Below are 26,137 nucleotides of genomic sequence, written 5' to 3'. Positions count from 1 at the left end.
TTTGCAGGGTCGACAGGGCTGAGTTTGCCGTTGTCGTTTCTGGTGCCTGGGTCAATGCCGGGTGGTCCGTCCGGTTTCATTCCTTTTTTGAGACTTTGTAGTGGTTTGATAGGCCATTTCAGAAGGTGTTTAAGCATCGACTGCATTGCTGTGGGTCTGGAGTCACATGTAGGACAGAGCAGGTAAGGGCGACAGATTTCCTACCCTAAAGGACATTACAACAATCGACAACGGTTTCATGGTCATCATTAGACTTTTAATTCCAGATTTTTATTGAATTAAAATTCCACCATCTGCCGTGGTGGGATTCGAACCCAGGCCCCTGGAGAATTACCCTGGGTCTCTGGGTTACTAGTCCAGCGAAAATATCACTACACCTTTGCATCCCCTTTAGAAATATATTGGCTGTTCCTTCTCTGTCGCTGGGTCAAAATCCTGGAACTCCCTCCCTAACAGCACTGTGGGTGTACCTACACCACAGGGACTGCAGCGGCTCAAGAAGGCAGCTCACCACCACCTTCTCAAAGGGCAATTAGTGATGGGTAATAAATGCTGGCCTAGCCAGTGACATCCACATCCCAAGAGTGAATTTTTCTTTAAAGTGCAACGATCAGAACGACCATAAACATTTCCATGGGCTGTCAAGTGACATTTGACCTCTGCGGGCTAGACAAACTCTGTTAACCTTTGGCTCTGCCCCTCCCCCTCCACATAACAATATAAAAACTCGATCTATTGTGGCTCTTTTGCAACATGTAACAAGCCTTGTTTAAAGTGCACTCTTTGCGAGAAGACTTTGTACTCAGGTCTGACTCAGTCTCACTGATTTCCTTCTTGGATCCCGTGCGTTGGGATTAAACTCCTTGGGGGTTTCAGGATGCGCATCAATTTTGCCCCATTAAGAATACCATTGCGCCGTCGCGTACAGACAGCGGCTGTCATACAGTGGGTCTTCTCCTTCCTTGCTCTTGGTAAGTGACTCTTAGCTTCTGTACCTCTTAATGTCTCTCCCCTTAAGCCTGTGGTTAACCGCACGCTCGGTGCCTGTAGCCTCTCCCCTGCCAGTTCAAACTCTTGCGGTGATCTCCCGCACCTCGTCCGGAGGTGAAAACTCCAAAATAACGAAACCCGCTCCAGATCCACACCGAACTGGCAGTATGTCTACTGCCTTAAGTGTGGCATTCTGTAAGGTTTGCATACATGGCAAACCCAACCCAGGCTTGTTAAACTGCCACACCTCAAAAACAATGCACTTTAGTCACTTCCACACAACCGACCACTTCACGAAATCCGGGTTAAAGAGCCAGTTTCGGGCTTTACCACGACTGTTTTGAAGTACGGCCTCAATTTGAAATGTTTTGCGTTCGTGTTGCCTGATTGCTAATTGTCAATAAATTGAGCCAAGGAAGAGACGGGCGTGCATTTATATAACGCCTTTCGCAGCCTCGGGATACTCCCAAGCAGCCAATTAAGTAAGTGCCTTATTGAAGTACAGTCACAGTTGCAGTGCAAAAAGACATGGCAGCCAATTTATACACAGCAACTTCCCACAAACAGCAGCATGTGAAAGCCCAGATATATTCGGGGCATGTGAGTCTGTTGTGGGGTGCATGCACACCGACTTGGCTTCATAAAGGGGAGTTAGGAGTCTGCACCTTAAGTCCATTTATCCATCTTTGCTCCGACGCCTTTGATGCAGTTTTTTTCCATCAATCCAACAACAACGACTTGCATTTACGAAGCACCCAGAAAAGCATCCCAAGACAATTCACATGCGTGATTACAAAACTAATTTTCACACAGAGTCGCAGAGGGGGCTTGGGGGCAGGTGACCTGATGCTTGGTCAAGGAGGTAGGCTTTAAGAAGCACAGTAAAGGAGGAAAGATAGAGGTTTAATTCCAGAGCTTAGGGCCTGGACAGCCAACTGTGGGGGGGCGATGGAAATCGGGACCCTCAAGAGACCAGAGCGCAGAAAATCTCAAAGGGCTGTGGGGCTGGAGGAGATTACAGACATAGGGATGGACAAGGCCAGATTTGAAAACAAGGATAAGAATTTTTAAAACTGAGGTGGTGCTAGACTGGGAGCCAATTTAGGCCAAGTGAGTAGCCCAGGGGTGATGGGTGGGCAGCACTTAGAGTGAGGTCAGTGTACAGGTGGCAGAGTTTTGGATGAGTTGAAGTTTATGGAGGGTGGAAGACTTGGGGGGGCAGCCAGGAGACTATTGGAAAGGTCAAGTTCAGAGCAAACAAAGGCATGGATGAGGGTTTCAGCCACAGGCGAGCTGAGGCAGACCTGAGCAGGGCGCTGTTTCAGAGATAGACGACGGTCTTAGCGATGGAGAGAATATGTGGTCAGGTCAGCAGCTCAGCTCAGGGTCAAATATGATTCCAAGGTTGTAAACTTGTCTCGTTCAGCCTCAGGAAGTGGCTAAATTTAAACCCAGATCCAAGTGATGAAGGATATTATTAATTTAAACGCGCACAGATTTTCTCCCAACACAGGGCTCTGATACTTTTGGTGGTCACTTTGCAAGGTGGGTCTCATTGAACTTCATGCTAAAACCTGTAACCATTCAGCACTGTACTGAATTACTGACTTGTTGATACATCTCTTGCCCCTGTTAGTTGGCTGGGGCTTCAAGTCCCACTCCAGGCCTTGAACACATCATCCAGGTTGACACTTTAGTGCTATATTGGGGGAGTGCTGCATTGTTGAAGATGCCACCTTTTGGATGCAACGCAAAACCAAGGTCCCTTCTGCCCATTAAGGTGGATGTTAAAGATTCGACAGTACTATTGGAAAAAGAATAAGACCATAAGACATAGGAGCAGAAATTAGGCCATTCGGCCCATCGAGTCTGCTCCGCCATTCAATCACGGCTGATAAGTTTTTCAACCCCATTCTCCCGCCTTCTCTCTTCCTGGACTCCTGACCAATTTCTCCCTAAACCAACATTTGAAAAAACAGTAAGATAAAGTCAAAATACTTCGGATGCACAGCTCCGAAGAAGAGTCATAGGGACGCAAAACGTTAACTCTGTTACAGACGCTGCCAGACCTGCTGAGATTTTCCAGCATTTTCTGTTCTCATTTTATATTATATTAGAAAAAAGCAGATTAGCTGGCCATTTAGCCCACCTGCCACTTGTGGAATCTTGCTGTGTGTAACTTGGATCAGTAAAATAACAGCAGGGAGTGCACTTAAAGAATAATTCTTTGGGGTTTTGAGGCTTGAACCAATTGTGGGGTCAAATTAAGGTACCGAATGAATGTGACTTGTTGATCTTTATGTTGTAAATGGCATAGTGACACACGCATGTTCCCAGGCATGTACATGAATACACACATTCTTACACACCTTCCTACAGGCGGCATTACGGAACAAGTTTCTGATGGTTTGCTTGTTTGATATCTTCACACACATTTATTTCCTCCTTTGAGAAATAGTGTTGAAGTGTTGGAACGTAGTCAACAGGAACAGGAGTAGCTCACTTGGCCCCTCGAGCCTGCTCTGCCATTCAACTAGATCATGGCCGATCTTTTAGCTCAGCACCACTTTTCTGCACTATCCCCATAACCCCTTGATGTTTTTAATGTCTAGAAATCTATCCATCTCTGTCTTGAACATGCTCAATGACTGACCCTCCACAGACCTCGGGTGGGGTAGAGAATTCCAAAGATTCACCACCCACTGAGTGAAGAAGTTCCTCCTGACCTCGGTCCTAAATGGCCTACCTCTTAATTCTGAGACTGTGTCCGCTGGTTCTAGACCCCACCCCACCACCCCCCCCCCCCCCCACCCCCCCGGCCCCCTCCACTCCCCCAGCCAGGGGCAACAGCCTGCATCTACCCTGTTGAGCCCTGTAAGAATTTTGCCTGCTTCAATGAGATCACCTCTTATTCTTCTAAACTCTAGAGAATACAGGCCCAGTTTCCTCAATCTCTCCACACATGACAATCCCGCCATCCCAGGGATCAGCCTAGTGAGCCTTATTGCACTCAATGCCCGTCCTTAGGTAAGGAGACCAAAAATGTACACAATACTCCAGGTACAGGCTCACCAAGGCTCTATACAACTGCAGCAAGGCATCTTCACTCCTGTACTCAGATCCAATAGAGGCCAACATACTGTCTTCCTCATTGCTTGTTGCAATGCCTTTCAGCTCTCAGCTACTTATGCTAACAGGCAGGGATAGGAAGGCTCATTATCAACCTCTGCAAAACGTGTCATGAACGTTCCTTCCAAGTCCTTGAAGACAGCCTCAACCCAGATCTTCAGGCTTAGAAGCAGGGGCTCTACCTACTGAGCCCCAGGACCTTCATGTTTCTGAAGGTTTACTCCCAGTACTGTCACCATCATTTCAAGTGCTGGGCCTGCACCATCGGTAATTTCAATTAAGTGGGATTAATTTCGTGGCTCCTTGGGCAGAAGTGTGACTGTCGGGTTCCTTTCTTGATTCTCCAGCTCTGTGCTGCATTGCGCTCTTCATCATCCTCCTCTTCTCTTGCTTCTGGTTCGTACCCGTGCTGTACGCAACATGGTGGTTCTGGGACCGCAAGACGCCGTACCAAGGAGGCCGCCGCTCTCACTTCGTCCAGAACTTGAGATTGTGGGGCCACTTTCGGGACTACTTTCCCATTCACGTGAGTATCAATTGACCTCTCGCTCACATCTCCAGGGGAAAGGAGAGAACATTGACTCTCAGCCGTGCGGACTCACAATTGTTTCTCTTTTGTCCTGTTTCTTGTGGCTGTGAGACGCCTTCTATTTATTCAAGTAGTTTTCTCCCACTGGAAAGCTACGTTAAAACTTGATACATCACTGGTTGGGCCTCAGTTGGAGTATTGTGTCTAATTCTGGATACCGCATTTTAGGAAAGATGTGAAGGCTTTGGAGAGGGTGCGGAGATGATTTACTAGAATGGTACCAGACCTGAGACTGGAGAAGCTGGGATTACTCTCCTGAGAACAAAGAAAGACCAAGGGGAGAGTTAACGGTGTTGTGATCCGTTAGATAATCAGTCACGTTCATACAGTGGCTTATTGATGCTGGTTAGAAGTGACATACTTTCATATACAGGGAACCGTGCTGTGCAAACAAAAGGAATATGTTCAAGCCATGTCCGTTTTTTTGAATAACATGGGAGCTTGGGGAGCCTATAGTTCCCCATTTCTACCTCCATGGCAACGCCTCATCCAATCAGGGGTCAATTTGCCAACCAGTCAGCACCCTTTTCTCCTGTAGTATAAATTGTTGTGATTGTTTGAAATTTGGCATTCTTGCATTTGTGTCCTGGTGAGTGCAAGATGAAAAGCTCTGGGAACATGTCTCTCTTTTCAGCGATTATTTAATCGAGGTGTTCGAAATTAAGAAGGCTTTCTTTCAGTGGAGAACTGGAAGAAAAACTGTTTCCATCGGCACCAATGGGGAAAGGGGATGTTGGTAACCAAAGGACACAGTTTTAAAATAATTGGCTAAAGAACCAGAGGGAGAGATGAGGAGGAAAGATTTTATGCAGCAGTTTTAGTGCGATTTAGAATGGGCTGCCTCAAAGGGCGTTGAAAGCAGATTTTCAAAATAATTTTCAAAAAGGAAATTGGAGAAATATTCGGAGAAAAAAAAGGAAAAGTTTGCAGGGCTGGGTGTGGTGAGATCAGGGGACTGAAAGTAATCTGATAGTTCTGATCGGCAAGACTGAGATTGGAAAAGGATCTACAGGGAAACTGGTATCCAGGAGTTGTTAAGTTGATTTGATGTTTCTGTAGATTCAAATTGTTTTTGTAAACGATGGACAACTGTGGTCCCAGCATCAAGAATCCCTTGTGGAACACCAATCCCCACATTTTTCTTTATTCTTTCATGGGATGTGGGTGAGGCCAGCATTTGTTGCCCATCCCTAATTGCCCTTGAACTGAGTAGCTTGCTAGGCCATTGCTGTGGGTCTGGAGTCACATGTAGGCCAGACCAGGTAAGGGCGGCAGATTTCCTTCCCTAAAGGGATAGGAGTGAACCAGGGATAAAAGCAGAAAGCTGCGGATGCTGGAAATCCAAAACAAAAACAGAAACGGAAATACCTGGAAAAACTCAGCAGGTCTGGCAGCATCGGCGGAGAAGAGCACAGTCGACTGTGTTCCTCTCCGCCGATGCTGCCAGACCTGCTGAGTTTTTCCAGGTATTGCCGTTTCTGTTTTTGCTTTGAGTGAACCAGATGGGTTTTTACGGCAATTGATGGTAGTTTCACGGTCACCGTAACTGAGGCTCGCTTTCACTTCCAGAATTAATAACAGGATTTAAGTTCCACCAGCTGCCATGGTGGGATTTGAACCCATGTCTCCGGAGCAATAGACGGGTCTCTGGATTACCAGCCTAGCGGCATCAGCTTTGACTCGCAGAGGTTTAAAAACTGAATTCAAACTCTCAGACTGTAATAGTGGGACTTAGGAGCTTGTACCGCTGTAGTACATCTTCTCCTGCCCCCTGGAGGGCGCAGATCCAACCCACAGCACCAACTCCGCCAGGGAGCAGGTCCCAAATCCACCCCAGCCAGAACCCACAGGGAGGGCAAGTTGAGGAACCTTTAATCTGACCCCGATTAACATTATAAATAGGATTGTAGAAACGTACTTGTATAATTGTATAAGTACAATAGAAAACAACTAAAAGGAGCTGAAAAGATCAGACGTTAGTTAAGGGCAACTTTGAAAGTTCAGGGAGCCGTCAGCCATAGGCGGCTGTAGCCTGCCCTCTGGTGGTAACATTTACTCGGTACAACTAGATTCTCGGTCAGTGGCTTTTCGGTTGTTAATGGCATCAGGGATTTTCCTCCCTGGTTATGCGGGCGGAGATGGTCGGGGAGAGATTTTTCTGGAAGGTCATGCCTTCGTTCGTAACCTCATTGCCTCGACACTCGACTATCCCAACGCACTCCTGGCTGGTCCCCCACACACTCTATCCTCTGTAAACTTGAGGTTATTGATAACTCTGCCGCATTTTTGCCTTAACTGGCACCAAGTCCCATAATTAATCACAGAATTGTCACAGCGCAGAAGGAGGCCATTCAGCCCACCCTGTCTGCGCCCGCTCTCCGAACGAGACATTCACCCAGTGCAGCTCCCCCACCTTCTCCCCGTAACTCTGCACATTCTTCCTTTTCGGACAATAGTCCATTTTGCCCATCGCTCCTGCGCTCGCTCGCTGGCCTACACGGGTTCCCGGTTAAGCCACATCTTGATTTTAAAATTCTCATCCATGTTTTCAAATCCCTTCATCACCTCACCCCCCACCCCCCACCACCACCCTCCCTATCTCTTGTAATCTCCTCCAGCCCCACAATCCCACCCCCCACCCCCCACCCCCCCACCGAGATCACTGCACTCCTCGGATTCTGGCCTCTGGAGAATCCTTGAATTTAATTGTTCCATCATTGGCAGCCGCACATTCAATGACCTGGGCCCTAAGCTCTGGAATTCCCTCCCTAAACTTCTCCACCTCGCTATCATTCTCCTCCTTTAAAAGCTATCCTTAAAAAATCTGCCTCTTTGACCAAGCTTTAGCTGTCTGATCCAATTGTAAAAACAAAAAGCTAAAAGCTACTGCGGATGCTGGAAATCCAAAACAAAAACAGAATTACCTGGAAAAACTCAGCAGGTCTGGCAGCATCGGCGGAGAAGAAATCAGTTAACGTTTCGAGTCTTCACGACCCTTCGGCAGAACTGAAGCATAGTTAGGAGAGAGGTGAAATATAAGCTGGTTTAAGGTGGGGGGGCGGGGGGAGAGAGAAGTTGAGGGTGGGGTGGTTGTGGGGATAAACAAGCAGTGATAGGAGCAGATAATCAAAAGATGTCACAGACAAAAGGATCAAAGAGGTGTTGAAGGTGGTGATATTATCTAAGAGAATGTGCTAATTAAGAATGGAAGGCAGGACACTCAAGGTACAGCTCTAGTGGGGGTGGGGTGGAAAGACTAACAAAGTTTTAGTTTTAGATTTAAAAATAATGGAAATAGGTGGGAAAAGAAGAATCTATACAAATTATTGAAAAAAAAGGGGAGGGGGGAGAAACGGGGTGGGGATGGGGGGAGGGAGTTTAAGATCTAAAGTTGTTGAACTCAATATTCAGCCCGGAGGGCTGTAAAGTGCCTAGTCGGAAGATGAGGTGCTGTTCCTCCAGTTTGCGTTGGGCTTCACTGGAACAATGATCCAATTGTCTCCCTTATGTAGCTCTGTGTCATTTTTTTTGTTTTCCCTAAGGTTCCCGTGAAGTACCCTTGGACGTTCTATTATTTTAAAGGCGCTATATAAATCTAAGTTGTTGTTGTTGTTGCCCTCCCTTCCTGGATCAGCTGGGATTGTTCTCTGTGTCAAAGGTGGAATTTTCCATTCCGGGCCTAATTCTGTATCGGTGGGGGGTGGGGGTTTGAGGGGGGGCGGGGGGGGTGGGGGTGGTGGTGTGGGGCGTGGTGGGGGGGTGGGGGGGTGGGGGTTTGAGGTGGGGGGGGGGGGAGGGTGGGAAGGGGCTGTGTTTCCTGCCATAGAGACCAGTAGGAATTCGCGCCAAATAGCGCGGTGCTGGTCTCGTTCATTATACAGTCAGGGATTTCCTGATGTTTGGTGTGACAGGGTGGGCTGGATGGCACATACCCAGCCATCATACCCGGGCACCATATTTAAAAGGCGCCCGCACATCGACTTAGCCACCAGCGAAGGAGGAGGTGATGGCCAATCGATCACAGGGAGCTCGGGCCCCCAGATTCAGCAACACTTTCCTCGATGTGCTGCTCAGAGCAGTGGCCTTACTGAGTCATGAGCAGGAAGCCTCCCCCTCCCTCCCCCCACACACACTGAGCCTTTGCCCTTCACATGTTTACCTGGTCCCAGTGCCCTAGCGTTGTAAATACTACATGCAGCGGTCCCCCTTCAGTTGCCTGGTTGCAATGACCTGTCACTCTGCCCATCCCCCGATGACCCAACTCTCATGCAGCGTCTCCAGGTCTCCACCAGGAGGCTCTGGATGGTTGCGAGCAGCCAATGGTGTGTGTAGCATTCGATATCCAATCCAATACCTTTACCCCTCCCACCGTGACCCACACTCTCCCCTTTCATAATATTGACCCCCCCCCCACACCGAGATGTAACATTTGACCTACCCACAATTACCCTTTGCCCGGCCCCCATCACCTTTCACCCCATGCAGGTCAACGTCCACGTCCCCTACTTTCTCGAGGAGCCCATCCCGTTACAATAAACATGCCCCCCATCCTGCCTACCCTCCAGAACCCACATTTACTTCCATATCCCCTCCAACAGCCCTCAGTGCCCCTTTCCTCATTATCACAGGACCTTCACTCTCCCACCTACTGGCTTCCAATGCCTCCTTTAACCCTCACCAGCCCATCCTTTCAACAATTCCCTCAGTATCCCCCCAGGATTGATCCGTTGACACCATGGACTCCTGCCTCTCAAACCCTTTCCCCTCTTCCCCCCCATGTCCATTCACACCTGCACTCCCCATGTCCATTCACACCTGCACCCCCCCATGTCCATTCACACCTGCACCCCCCCCATGTCCATTCACACCTGCACACACCCCCCCATGTCCATTCACACCTGCACCCCCCCATGTCCATTCACACCTGCACCCCCCCATGTCCATTCACACCTGCACCCCCCCATGTCCATTCACACCTGCACCCCCCCCATGTCCATTCACACCTGCACCCCCCCCATGTCCATTCACACCTGCACCCCCCCATGTCCATTCACACCTGCACCCCCCCCATGTCCATTCACACCTGCACCCCCCCCATGTCCATTCACACCTGCACCCCCCATGTCCGTTCACACCTGCACCCCCCCATGTCCATTCACACCTGCACCCCCCCATGTCCATTCACACCTGCACCCCCCCCATGTCCGTTCACACCTGCACCCCCCCATGTCCATTCACACCTGCACCCCCCCATGTCCGTTCACACCTGCACCCCCCCATGTCCATTCACACCTGCACCCCACCATGTCCATTCACACCTGCACCCCACCATGTCCATTCACACCTGCACACACGCCCCCATGTCCGTTCACACCTGCACACACCCCCCCATGTCCATTCACACCTGCACCCCCCCATGTCCATTCACACCTGCACCCCCCCCATGTCCATTCACACCTGCACCCCCCCCATGTCCATTCACACCTGCACCCCCCCCATGTCCATTCACACCTGCACCCCCCCCATGTCCATTCACACCTGCATCCCCCCATGTCCATTCACACCTGCACCCCCCCATGTCCATTCACACCTGCACCCCCCCCATGTCCATTCACACCTGCACCCCCCCATGTCCATTCACACCTGCACCACCCCCATGTCCGTTCACACCTGCACCCCCCCATGTCCATTCACACCTGCACCCCCCCATGTCCGTTCACACCTGCACCCCCCCATGTCCATTCACACCTGCACCCCACCATGTCCATTCACACCTGCACCCCACCATGTCCATTCACACCTGCACACACGCCCCCATGTCCGTTCACACCTGCACACACCCCCTCATGTCCGTTCACACCTGCACCCCACCATGTCCATTCACACCTGCACCCCACCATGTCCATTCACACCTGCACACACGCCCCCATGTCCGTTCACACCTGCACACACCCCCTCATGTCCGTTCACACCTGCACCCCCCCATGTCCGTTCACACCTGCACACACCCCCCCATGTCCGTTCACACCTGCACACACCCCCCCACCATGTCCGTTCACAACTGCACACACCCCCCATGTCCGTTCACGCCTGCACACCACCCCCCCATGTCCGTTCACACCTGCACACACCCCTCCATGTCCGTTCACACCTGCATCCCCCCATGTCCGTTCACACCTGCACACACCCCCCCATGTCCGTTCACACCTGCACCCCCCCATGTCCGTTCACACCTGCACCCCCCATGCCCATTCACACCTGCACCCCCCATGTCCGTTCACACCTGCACCCCCCATGTCCATTCACACCTGCACCCCCCATGTCCGTTCACACCTGCACCCCCCATGTCCATTCACACCTGCACCCCCCATGTCCGGTCACACCTGCACCCCCCATGTCTATTCACACCTGCACCCCCCATGTCCATTCACACCTGCACCCCCCCATGTCCATTCACACCTGCACACCCCCATGTCCATTCACACCTGCACCCCCTCCATGTCCGTTCACACCTGCACCCCCCCCCCATGTCCGTGCACACCTGCACACCCCCCCCATGTCCGTTCACACCTGCACACCCCCCCCATGTCCGTTCACACCTGCACCCCCCCCCCATGTCCGTTCACACCTGCACACACCCCCCCATGTCCGTGCACATCTGCACACCGCGCCCCCATGTCCGTGCACACCTGCACACACCCCCCCATGTCCGTTCACACCTGCACACACCCCCCCATGTCCGTGTACACCTGCACACCCCCCCATGTCCGTTCACACCTGCACACCCCCCCCCATGTCCGTTCACACCTGCACACCCCCCCCATGTCCGTTCACACCTGCACACCCCCCCCATGTCCGTTCACACCTGCACACCACCCCCATGTCCGTTCACACCTGCACACCACCCCCCCATGTCCGTTCACACCTGCACACCACCCCCCCATGTCCGTTCACACCTGCACACCACCCCCATGTCCGTTCACACCTGCACACCCCCCTCCATGTCCGTTCACACCTGCACACCACCCCCCCATGTCCGTTCACACCTGCACACCACCCCCATGTCCGTTCACACCTGCACACCCCCCTCCATGTCCGTTCACACCTGCACACACCCCCCCATGTCCGTGCACACCTGCACACTCCCCCATGTCCGTTCACACCTGCACACCCTCCCCCATGTCCGTTCACACCTGCACACCCCCCCATGTCCGTTCACACCTGCACCCCCCCATGTCCGTGCACACCTGCACCCCCCCATGTCCGTGCACACCTGCACACTCCCCCATGTCCGTTCACACCTGCACACCGCCCCCCATGTCCGTTCACACCTGCACACACACCCCCATGTCCGTTCACACCTGCACACACACCCCCATGTCCGTTCACACCTGCACACACACCCCCATGTCCGTTCACACCTGCACACACCCCCCCATGTCCGTGCACACCTGCACACTCCCCCATGTCCGTTCACACCTGCACACCGCCCCCCCATGTCCGTGCACACCTGCACACCGCCCCCCCATGTCCGTTCACACCTGCACACACACCCCCATGTCCGTTCACACCTGCACACACCGCCCCCATGTCCGTTCACACCTGCACACACACCCCCATGTCCGTTCACACCTGCACACACCCTCCCATGTCCGTTCACACCTGCACACACCCCCCCATGTCCGTTCACACCTGCACACACCCTCCCATGTCCGTTCACACCTGCACCCCCATTGCTGCATATCTAGGGTCACATGTAGGCCAGACCAGGTAAGGGCGGCAGATTTCTTTCCCTTCCCTAAAGGACATTAGTGAACCCGATGGGTTTTTACAACAATCGATGACAGTTTTCATGGTCACATTCCAAACTTATTAGTTGAATTTCAACATCCTGCAGGTTACCATTGACCAGAAACTGAACTGGACTAGCCATATAAATACTGTGGCTACAAGAGCAGGGCAGAGGCTAGGAATCCTGCAACAAGTAACTCACCTCCTGACTCCCCAAAGTCTGTCCACCATCTACAAGGTACAAGTCAGGAGTGTGATGGAATACTCCCCACTTGCCTGGGTGAGTGCAGCTCCAACAACACTCAAGAAGCTTGACACCATCCAGGACAAAGCAGCCCACTTGTTTGGCACCCCATCCACAACATTCACTCTCTCCACCACCGACGCTCAGTAGCAGCAGTGTGTGTACCATCTACAAGATGCACTGCAGGAATTCACCAAGGCTCCTTAGACAGAACCTTCCAAACCCAGGACCACTACCATCTAGAAGGACAAGGGCAGCAGACACAAGGGAACACCACGGTCTGGAAGTTCCCCTCCAAGTCACTCACCATCCTCATTTGGAAATATCGCCCGTTCCTTCACTGTCGCTGGGTCAGAACCCTGGAACTCCCTCCCTAACAGCACGGTGGGTGGACCTACACCACATGGACTGCAGCGGTTCAAGAAGGCAGCTCAGCACCACCTGCTCAAAGACAATGAATGCTGTCCTAGCCAGCGACGCCCACATCCCATGAACAAATTAAATTCCACCTGTTGACGTGGTGGGATCTGAGCCCATGTCTCCAGAGCATTAAGCCTGGGCCTCTGGATTACTAATTCAGTGACATAAGCACAACGCCACCACCTCCCCCTAACTCAACAGCTGGGAGAGCGCTACCCTGAGTTGCAGGTGATTCGTGGCAGCAATGTCGGGAGCGGAAGGAAGAAAACTGATCGGGGACAAGGGGGTTAAAAGTAAAAGGACAATGTTAACATCCACTTTCCCACTGGCCAGAAATATACTTGAAATGACCTTGCATCTCTCAGCCCTTGTTTATCCAGTTTCTCCCGATTATGCTTACATCTGAATCTGTTGTGACGGTTGTGGGGGGGTTGGAGGGAGAAGCGATGAGTGATCTCTCTGCACACTGGCAAAGATCAAGGATCTGCAAACAAAATAAAGCAACTAGTGATGTATAAACTGAACAAAACAGATTCAGGCCATAAGTGGGCAGCCACTTAAAATGGGGAAATATAGCCTGGCGTGTGTCGGTGCTAAAAGTACATTCAGTTACACAGTACAGGCAGCCAGAAAAAGAATTGGAGAGAGCCCAACAAATGCAGATATTCCCATCACAGCCCATCAAAAAAGAATTTTCAATGTTTGGAAACCTACAGCCAGGTCTGTGGTGGATCAGACCTGATTTGCGGCTCAGTATTTTGATCATAGAAACATAGGAAATAGGAGCAGGAGTAGGCCATTCGGCCCTTCGAGCCTGCTCCGCCATTCAATATGATCGTGGCTGATCCTCTATCTCAACGCCGTACTCCCGCCTTCTCTCCCCATACCCCTTGACAACTTTAGGGTCCAGAAATCACCTATTTCCTTCTTAAATGTATTCAGTCACTTGGCCCCCCCCACAGCCTCCTGTGGTAGAGAATTCCACAGGTTCACCACCCTCTGAGTGAAGAAGTTTCTCCTCATCTCAGTCCTAAATGCTCTACCCTGTATCCTGAGACTGTGACCCCTTGTTCTAGACCCCCCCCCCCACAAACCAGCCAGAAGAAACATCATCCCTGCACCCAGTCTGTCCAGCCCTGTCAGAATTTTATACGTTTCAGTGAGATCCCCTCTCATTCTCTTAAACTCTGGTGAGTACAGAGGGTATTGAAATTCCCAGCAGTCTGCTTATGACTTTATAGGCAGATGCACATTGGCTGTGGCTCATTGGGTAGCACTTTTACCTGTGCGTCAGAAGTTTGTGAGTCTGAGTCCCCCTCCACTTAAGTGCGTAATCTAGGCTGACGTTTCTGGTGCTGCCTTTTGGAGTGAGACTTGAAACTGGGGCTCCATCTGTGATCTCAGATGAATGCCAAAAATTCCACTGTGCCATTGCAATGAAGAGCAGTTGTCCTGAGCAATATATAATCAATGAAACCGATTAACTGGTCTTTACCTCATTGCCAGTTGGGAACAAAGTAACTGCTCGGATTCCCTACGTTACCGCAGTGGCTAGGGGCTGGAATCTACGGCTTTTGTCACGGTGAGGGAGATGGACCGGAAAGCGAGAGGTTCCGCTCGCTCCCGCCCCCACCGCCAATTGGAGGCTGTCCGGTGGAAAGGTCGCCAATTAGCAGTGGGAGGAGGGGGAGCTCGGCGCCCAATCAGGAGCTTAGGCTGCGACATCGCGCGGCACAGGAGGTGGCGCCGTGCACAGGGAGTTTAAAGAGGCCCCCCTAAATATCGCCATGGCGCGTGGCGAGGTCAGGACCCTCGCCCGACGTCACCACGTGTCATCTTACGTGTCAGCGTGCGGGGAATGGGGAATAGAGGAGTGGGGGAGAATGGAACCTGCCATTGCGGCCGACGGGTAAAATGACTTTCTTCACGCCTGCTACCGCACTTTGTACAAATCCGGGATGATTCCGCCCGAGGATGAGAATTTTAAAATTGAGGCCTCACTGGACTGGGAGCCATCTAGGTCAGTGGGTGATGGGCGATGCAGTCTTGGTGTGAGTTAGGTTTCAGGCAACAGAGATTGGATGAGCTCAAGGTTATGGAAGGTAGAAGGTGGGAAGACGATCAGGAAAGCTTTGGAATTGTCAAGTCTAGTGGCAGCAAAGGTTTCAGCAGCAGATGAACTGAGACAGGGATAGAGTTATAAATAGGGGCATAAAGTACGAAGCAAGGAAATTATGTTAAACTTGTATAAAACACTGGTTCGACCTCAACTGAAGTATTGCACAACACTTTAGGAAGGATGTGGAGGCATTGGAGAGAATGCAGAAAAGACTGACGAGAATGGCTCCATGGATGAGGGACCTCAGTTACCTGGATAGGTTGGAGAAGCTGGGACTGTTTTCCTTGGAGAAGAGAAGGTTGAGAGGAGATTTGACAGAGGTGTTCAAAATCAAGACGGATCTGGACAGAGTAGATAGGGAGAAACTGTTCGCATTGGTGGAAGGATCAAGAACCAGGTTTAAGGTGTTTTTTTTTCTTCACTCATGGGATCTGGGTGTTTGAGGCTGGGCCAGCATTTATTGCCCATCCCTAATTGCCCTTCAGGAGGTAGCCTTCTTGAACCGCTGCAGTCCATGTGTTGTAGGTACACCCACAGTGCTGTTAGGGAGGGAGTTCCGGGATTTTGACCCAGCAACAGTGAAGGAACGGCGATATATTTCCAAGCCAGGAGGGTGAGTGGCTTGGAGGGGAACTTCCAGGTGGTGGTGTTTCCATGTATTTGCTGCCCTTGTCTTTCTAGGTGGTAGAGGTCATGGGTTTGGAAGGTGCTGTCTAAGGGGACTTGTTGAGTTCTGCAGTGCATCTTGAAGATGGTACACACTGCTGCCACACTGCTGGTGGAGGGTGTGAATGTTTGTGGATGTGGTGCCAATCAAGTGGGCTGCTTTGACCTAGACGGTGTCCAGCTTCTTCAGTGTTGTAGGAGATGCACTCATTCAGGCAAGTGGGGAGTATTCCATCACACTCCCGACTTATGCCTTGTGGATGGCGGACAGGCTTTGGGGAGTCAGGAGGTGAGTTACTCACCACAGAATTCCCGGCCTCTGACTTGCTCTTGTAGCCACAGTATTTATACGTCTAATCCGTTCAGTTTCTGGTAACCCCCAGGATGTTGATAGTGATTGGGCAAAAGAAGCAATGGTGACAAGAGGAAAATCTTTTTCACACAGTGAGTAGTGTACTCTGGAATACGCTGCCTGAGAGTGTGGTGGAGGCAGATTCAACTGCGCCATTCCAAAGAGAAGTGGATCATTATCTGAAGAGGAAAATTTGCAGAAGGCAGGGGAGTGGGACTAGGTGAATTGCTCTTGCAGAGAGTTGGCATAGCCATGACGGGCTGAATGACCTCCTTCTATGCGGCATCATTTCTATGACTCTATGAATTAAGGTGAATAGCAAGGATGCTTTTAAGGACAAGTGAGTTAAACACATCACAGAGAAAGGAATAGAAGATATGATAAGTGGGTTAGAACCACAGAATCATAGAATGGTGCAGCATTGTCATTTGGCCTTTACCAGCTCTTTGATAGAGCTATCCAATTGCTCCCACTCACTCCCCTTTCCCATAGTCCCCTGTAACCTTTCTCACCACCAGGTTAGATGAAATAGGTTAGGAGGAGGCTCGTGCGGAACATAAACACCAGGATGGACCATCTGGGCCGAATGGCCTGTGTCTGGTCTGTGCATTCCAATCTACGTCATTCATATCAGAGAGTGTAAAAGGGATTGTATTGCCTTGGGTTTGGGGCCTACTCGGGGTTTCTTTAAGGTTTGCCTGTTAGGCTAAGAATGATGTCATAGACTGTTATTTGTAAAAACCATTCTTGTTTATTTACAGATTGATGTACATCTCAGTGCTCTACACAAGGTTGTACTCCTGCTTCCCACTACAGCTCAGTTACTTAATCATGTGATATTCCATCATAGTTACATAAGTATTATGCTGCTGATGTTTACCCTCCATTCTTTAGGGCTGAGAGCCATAGCTTGCCTTTCCTGATGGATAGGTGATGTAGTATAATGGAGTATGTTAGACTTAATTCTGAAACTCCCTCCCTAACAGCACACTGGGTGTACCTACACCACAGGGGCTGCAGCGATTCAGGAAGGCAGCTCACCACCACCTTCTCAAGGGCAACTGGGGATGGGAAGTAAATGCTGGTCCAGCCAGCAAAGCCCACATCACCATGAACGAATAAAAAAAAGTCCTACAAAGGGTTAACTGTAATAGCCTGTGATGTCATGGAAGGGAATGACATATCCTCGTGTGATGTGTGACTCTGGGACAGTCTGAAGTGAAAGTGAAGAGGAAAGTAAACATGGTCAGAAGCTTGTAAGTGTGTTCTCCATAAACTGTAAATAGGTTAAAATAAATGTTGGAGCGTTTATGGCTAGCAGTCTTTGGGATATCATTAAAACTACTCCAACCCAACAACGTAATAATATAGTTGCGCGCAAGCCTACGAACATATGAACATACAAACAAGGAGCAGAAGTGGGCCATTCGACCCCTCGAGCCTGCTCCGCCATTTAATAAGATCATGGCATATCTGATAGTAACCTGAAATCTGCATCTCGCCTACCTAACACCCCCTGGCTTACCAAGAATCTCTCCACCTCTGCCTTAAAAATATCCAAAGACTCTGCTTCCACCACCTGTTCAGCAAGAGAGTTCCAAAGATTCACAACCCTCTGAGAGAAAAAAAATTTGCCTCATCGCCATTTTAAATGGGCGTCCCTTACTTTGAAACAGTGACCCTGTCTATTACCATAACTCTCAAGCCCTTCTGTTTATCGAAACCTTCTTGAAGCTTATTCATGTGAATTTAGCCCACGCTACTGGTCTCCTCCATGCAAATAGAATATCCAACCCGACTTCCCTGCTGTTGCTAATTTGGTCATTTTCGATTTGTGCCTTTTTTATGTTTAATTTGTCCTGAACCGACTGTCTTTCAAACCCCTTCCTCACTTGAATCTACCTCCTCCACCATGCTGCTCCCAGGCAGTGCATTCCTGATCCTAAACAGTCACTGCGTGAATAAAGCATTCTTATAAGGGTCTAGCAGAACAAAACGTTTCTTGTGCATCTTGGGAAATCACATCGTTGGTTAGATGCAAAGCATATCACCTATTGTGCCCAGTGCCAGGGTTGGGAAAGGAATAAAAGGGAGAAAGGAACAAAAGGGAAGGTCTGTATGGTGTCAAAGACAGGAAAGACCAAATGAAAGAAGTGCTGACAATAGAAGGCAAACATTGTTAGATTTTGTTTTAGGCAGGGGTATGAAGGACTCATAAGAATTCATCATAAAAAGAAATAGGTACAGGAGTCAGCAATTTGGCCCATCACAGTCACAGGAATGTTACAGCACAGAAGGAGGCCATTTGGCCAGTGGTGTCTATGCCAGCTCTCCGAATGAGCAAGGTCGTTACTCTCGCTTTCTCTTCGTAACCCTGCACATTCTTCCTTTTTCAGATAGCAGTCTAATTCTCTCTTGAAAGCCTCGATTGAATCTGCCTCCACCACACTCTTGGGCGGTGCATTCCCGATCGTAACCACTCACTGTGTGAAAAAGTTTTTCCTCATATCTCCATTGCTCCTTTAGCCAATTAGCCTAAAGCTGTGCCCTCTGGTTCTTGATCTTTCCAACAATGGGAACAGTATGCCTTGTGGTAGCTAGTTCCACGTTCTCACCATTCGCTGGATAAGGAAGATATTGTTAAGATACATCAAATAAATAAACATTGCCATTCCAATTATATTATCCAGTACACAGCCCTGTCAGAATATTCTTTGTGTTTTTATGTAGCTGTCCATCGTGACTGGTTTAGTGAGGGACCATCGATTACACATGACTCAGTATTAGGACAAGGCTGCCAACTCCTGACTGCGCTCTTTGAAAGTTCCCTGTAATGGGGGACTCAAAGATTAATAAAGCTGCCATTCAATCAAACCATCTAACTATGTATCTGCATTACACAAATTCGAGGTCACCCACACTGCATTGAGCTGGCTCGCTGTCAAGAATGATGGGTTTAGATTTACAGTACAGCTATAGCTCTGTTTTTAACCACAGAATGAACACTGAAAGCATGACAATCCAAATGGGGGGGGTGGGGGAGGGGGGGGGATTGGTTCTCCTCAAAGCATTCCATGAATAGGATGATTGTGACCTTTGTTTGAAATGCTTCGTTTCAGTTCCCAAGCCCGGCTGATTAGAAATTTGTCCTACTTTTCCACTGGGAAACAAACAAATTTAACAATGAGTTTTTCATAAAGATTATAAAGTTCAAATGTCATGATATGCCCTCCTCAAGAACTTGCATTTACATAGTGTCTCTACCATAGTAAAACATCCCAAGGCACCCGACAGAGGAGTGTCCTACAAGGAGCTGAAGGCTTCTAAGTATCATGTCCAGTGGTGTAGGCGACAATGGTCTTCCAGACTTTCCGATCATCACAACAGTGGGATGATCTTGCTGTTGGAGTTCCGGTTAAGCCAGTCTTTAATGTTCTCTAGCGGCTTCCTTTGCTGCCAGGCTCTTGCCCTCCTTCCGCTAGTCCTTCCGATGGTGTTTTGGAACTCCGACCCTTCTGCACAGAAAACATGACCGAAGAACTCCATTTGCCTTTTTTTTTTGATATTATTTAAGAGTTCCCTTGTTCTTCCGGGCCCATTCAGTGCTTCTTCATCAGTGCCCTTCTCCACCAAGCTTACCCTTAGGATCCTTCGTAAACGCCACCTTTCGAAGTTGTTGACTTTCTTTTCTCCCTCTTTCCCAATGCTCCAAGCCTCACATCCAGAATTCATTCCTGACCAGACATGACATTTTATACACACAGATTCTCCTTACAAGGCTCCAGCTGCGTTTAGAATGTTGCTTAATTCTGTAAAAACGCTTTTGGCTTGTCCCATGCTTTTTCTCTCCTATGAGGGGAGATTGAGTAAACTGGGCCTATATTCTCTGGAATGTAGAAGAATATGAGCTGATCTCATTCAAATGGATAAAATTCTTAGAGGGTTTGACAGGCTAAATGCTGAGGGTTTTTTTTCACCCCCTGGCTGTCAAGTTTGGAACTAGACATCACAGTTTCAGGATAAGGGGTCGGCAATTTGGGACTGAGATGACAGGAAACATCTTCACTCAGCAGATTGCGAACCTTTGGAATTTTCTAGACCTGAGGTCCTTGGATTCTCAGCCATTGCGTATATTCAAGAGAGAGTTGATGTAGTTCAGATATGATCTTACTGAATGGCAGAGCAAGCTTGATGGGCTGTATCAATTACTCCTGCATCTATTTCTTATGTCCGTATGTAATCAGACAAAATTTGACAATGAGTCAAAGAATATTAGGACAGGTGGACAAACACTTGGTCAAAGAGGAAGGTGTTAAAGAGCATCTTAAAGGCGGAGGGAGATTTGGAGAGAAGAATAGGTTTGGGGAGGGAATTCCAGAGCTTTAGATCTGGAATGCCTGGGTTGGGGCAGGGGGAGTGAGTTATGCACAAGAGATGGGTGTTAGGACCATAGGAACAGGAGGAGGCCATTCAGCCCTGTGGTAATCTGATGTGTAATATACCTTTAAAAAGAATGTTATAATGGAAGATCACATGATCTTAGTATCCAATAGCAGAGTAGTGCGGGCTACCTCAGTAGTCTGTAGTCAGTAGTGAGTAGTCTAGAGTTAGAGTCTTTAATGTAAGACAGGGTTTGAGTTATAAGCGCACAAGTGTTGCTGCTGAGTTCCTTTGTAAATAAATAGAATGTGTTCTACATAAGAACTGTCTGTTGACCTATTCTGTCTATGGTACCAACTCAGTCATCCCGAAAAGTGTGTGCAACCCAGATCCATTAGTCCAACTAAAGTAGTGACCAGGATCCAACAAACTGGCGATGAGGATAAAGCAAGAAAGGGCAAGAAAAAGCGAGGAAGAAAATCAAGTGAACTGAAATCAGGCTGTACCGCGCACGGTAATTGTAAGTAGAATTTCTGTCCTAATCGCTGAAGCAGTCCTCTCGAAGCATGCCGCGGTTTGGAGCAGTTGATCCTTTCCATCCAACCGTGGATGATTGGTCTCATTATGTTGAATGCCTCCCACTCTTTTTCCAAGCTAACAACATTGTAGGGGAGGAGAAGAGGTGAGCGATCCTCTTATCCACGTGTGCAAGTACGACCTATGGACTGACTTGAAGTTTGGTGACGCCCAGGTTTGAAAAGTTTTGATGACTTAGTGAACCGTGTGAAGTGCCATTACCAGCCCAGGCCCTCGGTAATGATGCAAAGTTAAAATTTAACTCAAGAAATAGGGCCCCAGGGGAGACAGTTGCTTGTTATGTGGCAAATCTTAAACAGTTAGCAGAATATTGCGAGTTTGGTACATCTATAAATGACATGCTGAGAGATCGTTTGGCGTGCGGTGTAAATGAAGATACGATTCAGAAGAGACTACTGTCTGAAACAAATTTGGATTTTCAGAAGGCGCTAGAAACAGCACTGGCCATGGAAAGCGCAGTGAGGGACTCGGATGCCACACAGGGAGCGCAAAATGGCGCTGTCCTCCACATTGAGCGGGGGAGCCCTAGCCAAAAAGGGTGCGTAAATGCACAGCTCTGATGAGAAGCGGGATATAGCCACCACTTGCAGACAAATAAAAAGAAATGACTTGGCAGCGAAAATATGGAATAATGGTAACAGAGGGGGGAAGCAGACAACCTTGTAACGAATGGAAGTTTAAAATAGGGGAATGTTTTTACTGTCATCGAAACACACGCCTCATGAGACATTGCAAGGATAGAATCAGGCAGACTTTCCATCAAAAGAAAAAAACCCTGTGTGAGATCCATAACGTAGAATAGCCTGAAGTAACAGATTCAGATATTTATTCTTTATGTAATTTAAAGGCAGGAAGAACAGAACCAACCTATGCAACAGTGAGGGTGAATGATAGACCGATCAGAATGGAGGTGGACATAGGAGCTTCCAATAGGTGAACACACCTTCAGATACCTGAACTAGGGGGAATGTATATTAAATTTGGAAGAAACAGATGCCAAATTGAAAACTTACACGGGAGAAGGCATAAAAGTCAGAGGCATAAGCAGGGTTACTGTACAGTACGGAAGTCAATCAGTAAAATTACTCTTGATGGTGGTAGCAGGTGAGGGGCCAAGCCTCCTAGGACAAACCTGGTTGAAAGAAGTTAAATTGGATTGGGCTGAGATCTGTTAGCTGGGAGCCAGTGGCTACCCGAGCTACTACAAAAATACGCCTCGGGTTTTCCAAGATGAACTCGGGAAGATCCAGGGGCTACAAGCAAAAATTCACGTGGATCCAAAGGCTGCCCCCCGATTTACGATGGCAAGACCGGTACCTTATGCCATGTGGGAAAAGGTAAGCACCGAATTGGACAGGTTAGAGAAACTGGGAGTTATACAACCTGTGCAGTTGTCAGAATGGGCAGCACCAGTAGTCCCCGTACTGAAACCTGACCAAAGCATTCGAATTTGTGGAGACTACAAATGGACTGTTAATAAAGTGGCTAAGTCGGACAGACACCCTATACCAAAAACTGAAGATCTGTGTGCCAAACTAACTGGTGGAACCACCTACACAAAGCTTGATATGAGTCAGGCTTTTCAACAATTGGAGTTAGAGAAGGCCTCCCAGAAACTTGTCACAATTAATACCCACAATAAACCCGTTTGCCCTTTGGTGAATCCTCAGCTTGCACCATTTTCCAGAGAACAATTGAAAGTTTACTGCAGGGATTGCCTGACATTGTAGTTTATTTAGATGACGTTCTGGTGACAGGACTCACTGAAAAGGAGCATTAGGCAAATTTGGAAGAAGTTTTGAAACGTTTTTTTACAAGTGGGAGTGCATTTGAAAAAACAAAAAGTGCACGTTCCAAGCGAGGGAGGTAAGTTATTTAGGTCACCGAGTAGATTCACAGGGCCTCCACCCGGTTGGGGAGAAAGTAAGAGCCATTAGAGAGGCACCAGCACCAAAGAACACCTCCCAGCTCAAATCATTCTTGGGGATGATCAATTACTATGGACACTCCTTTCCAATTTGTCGACAGAACTGGCCCCCATGTATTACCTACTCAAGAAATGCCAATGTTCGTCTTGACAAACACCACAGAAAGAAGCTTTCACAAAGGTGAAACAGCTGTGCACTCATCCACCTTATTTGTACATTTTGACCAAAGAAAAGAGTTTGTTTTGACACGTGGTGCATCTCCTTATGGAGTGGGAGCAGTGCTCTCCCATCGAATGGATGGCTCAGAACGGCCTGTTGGATATGTATCAAGAACACTCAACACAGCGAAAAAGGGATATTCACAAATAGAAAAAGATGGCTTGTCAATCACCTTTGGTGTCAGGAAATTTCACCAGTATGTACACGGTCGTCATTTTACTATCGTTTCGGACCACAAGCCTTTGCCAGGATTGTTCAGCGAGGACAAGGCTATACCACCCGTAGCCTCAGCAAGAATACAGAGATGGGCATTGATTCTGGCAGCGTGTGAGTATACTTTCATCCACAGGCCTGGGAATCAGATTGCAAACGCTGATGCACTCAGTTGTTTGCCTTTGAAAGAAAATGATGAGGATGTTCCAGTTCCTTAAGAACTCATTTTATTATTGAACTTCTAAGATTCATCACCAGTGTGTGCCAGACAGATTAGAGATTGGACAAGTCGAGACTCAGTCTTATCCAAAGTATGAGAACAAGCTCTTCATGGTTGGTCACAAGAACAGGAATCTGATGAAATGAAACTGTATTTTCACAGAAGATATGATATAACCAGCCAGGATGGTATCTTATTGTGGGGAGCTCGAGTGATTGTTCCTCCAAAAGAACAAAAGCCATTGTTAACTGAACTACACGGTGCACATCCAGGTATTTCCCGAATGAAGACCATAGCATGCAGCTATCTATGGTGGCCTGGGATGGGTGGAGAAACAGAGAGCTTAGTGAGAAGTTGTATGCAGTGTCAGCAAGTGCAAAAGTTACCTTCAACATCTCCATTACACATGTGGGAGCGGCCAGGAAGGCCATGGGTGCAATTACATATTGACTATGTGGGACCTTTTATGGGAACAATGTTTCTCCTTATTGTTGATGCTCACTCAAAATGGATGGACATATATGAGGTGAAGTCACCAACATCTTCTGTTACAATTGACAAGCTACGTCAAAGTTTCGCCATCGATGGACCAACCAGAAGTGGCCGTTTCTGATAACTGCACGGTATTTACGAGCGCTGAGTTTCAATATATATCAGCCTCAACGGCATCAATCATGTAAAAACTTCACCGTATCACCCTTCCTCAAATGGACTGTCTGAGAGACATTCAAACATTCAAAGCTGGCATGAAGAAATTAACTGGAGGCTCCATGGAGACTAAGCTAGTACGTTTTCTTTTCCATTATAGGACCATCCCTCACACGACAACAGGTGTCACACCCGCGGAATTGTTGATGAAACACCGTCTCAGAGCGAGATTGAGCTTAATAACGCCGAATTTAGCGGGGAAGGTGGAAAGGAGTCAGAAAACTGGACATGACTGGCATAGTCGTGACAGAAAGTTTACCGTAGGAGAGACGGTATATGTGAAAAATTTTGGAGAAGGACCCAAGTGGTTATTAGGTGAAGTAAATGCAGTGACTGGACCTCTTTCTTACCACATGAAAGTGGAAGACTGAGTCATACGGAGACATAAAGATCATATCAGGAGAAGAGAGACAAAGTATCAGGAAATAATTCCTCCATTGTTCACGACTGCGTCAACGTCTCCTGTTGAAAGAACACAACTGATGTGTCTGAAGAATCGGCTGTACCTGCGAGAGTTGAGGAAACAGATTTGCAGGTGCCCACCAAAGAACCTGATGTTTGGAAAACACCAGAAAAGGAGCTTCCTGACAAAATGTCTGAAGCTGTAGAGCTGAGACGTTCTACACGCATAAGGAAACCCTCAGAAAGACTGAGGCCAGAATTTTCCCGTCGGCGATTTGGGGGCGGGGCCCGGTCGCCTAGGGGAAAATGATGCAGGATGACATTGGGAGGAACCCCCGACGTCACCCCAGTCCACTTAAATTTTTAGGAAAGCGGGCGGACAGCGAAATCAGCTGTCTGCCCGCCGACCTGTCAATGGCCAATTGAGGCCATTGACAGGATCATTAAGCTCATTGAAAGACCTGCCCATCCAATCTTAAGGCTGGCGGGATGAGGTTTCATCTCAGTTTATAAAAAGTTTATTAAAGTTTCACTCATATTTATTAACATGTCCCATCTCGTGTGACAGTGTCACATGAGGGGGACATGTTAACAATGTTTTTCTTTCTCTATTTTTAAAGTTTTTTAAACATTCAGCACTTTCCCTGAGACAGCACTTAGTCTCAGGGAGCAGTGTGCTCTTTGACAGATGGGGGATCCCTCCACCCCCCGCCGAGAAAGCACATAGCACTTCCCATTGGGCAGCCCATTGGGCAGGCCTTAATTGGCCACCCATTCAAAATGGCGGCCGGCCCCGTTTCGGCGGCGGCGATCAGCTGCCCACCCACCGCCGAGCTGGTGGGGCCCACCCATCCATCAAGGTCAAAATTCTGGCCTGAATTTGTAAATTACTTATCTATGTAAATAATTTGATATTTCGAGAAAAATTGCAATTGTAAAAAGTATTTCTGAGTAAAGGGGGAGGGATGTGGCAATCTGATTTGTAACATACCTTTAAGAAGAATGTTATAATGGAAGTTCACATGATCTTAGTATCCAATAGCAGAGTAGCGCGGGCTACCTTAGTGGTCAGTAGTCAGTAGTGAGTAGTCTAGAGCTAGAGTCTGTAATGGAGAGACAAGGTTTGAGTTGTAAGCTCATGAGTGTAGCTGCTGAGTTCCTTTGTAAATA

The 26,137-nt window shown here is 48.6% G+C and overlaps 2 protein-coding genes across 3 annotated transcripts in view; one reads left to right on the top strand and one right to left on the bottom strand.

Moving 5' to 3' along the window:
• The window catches only part of LOC144682565 (BTB/POZ domain-containing protein KCTD14-like), a 1,380,231-nt gene that overhangs the window by 274,763 nt on the left and 1,079,331 nt on the right, over positions 1 to 26,137 (bottom strand). The gene's annotated exons all lie outside the window — the stretch shown is intronic.
• The window catches only part of LOC144682571 (2-acylglycerol O-acyltransferase 2-A-like), a 49,317-nt gene continuing 24,045 nt past the window's right edge, over positions 866 to 26,137 (top strand). The window contains exons 1-2 of the mRNA XM_078545017.1: positions 866 to 971; positions 4,467 to 4,645. Of these exons, the coding sequence (XP_078401143.1) occupies positions 878 to 971; positions 4,467 to 4,645 (273 nt within the window). The 5' untranslated portion in view covers positions 866 to 877. The remainder of the gene's footprint in view (positions 972 to 4,466; positions 4,646 to 26,137) is intronic.

Source organism: Cetorhinus maximus, chromosome 7, assembly GCF_964194155.1.
Source record: "Cetorhinus maximus chromosome 7, sCetMax3.hap1.1, whole genome shotgun sequence".
In the NCBI taxonomy this organism is placed as follows: Eukaryota; Metazoa; Chordata; class Chondrichthyes; order Lamniformes; family Cetorhinidae; genus Cetorhinus; species Cetorhinus maximus.
This window is presented reverse-complemented; position numbering and strand designations above follow the sequence as displayed.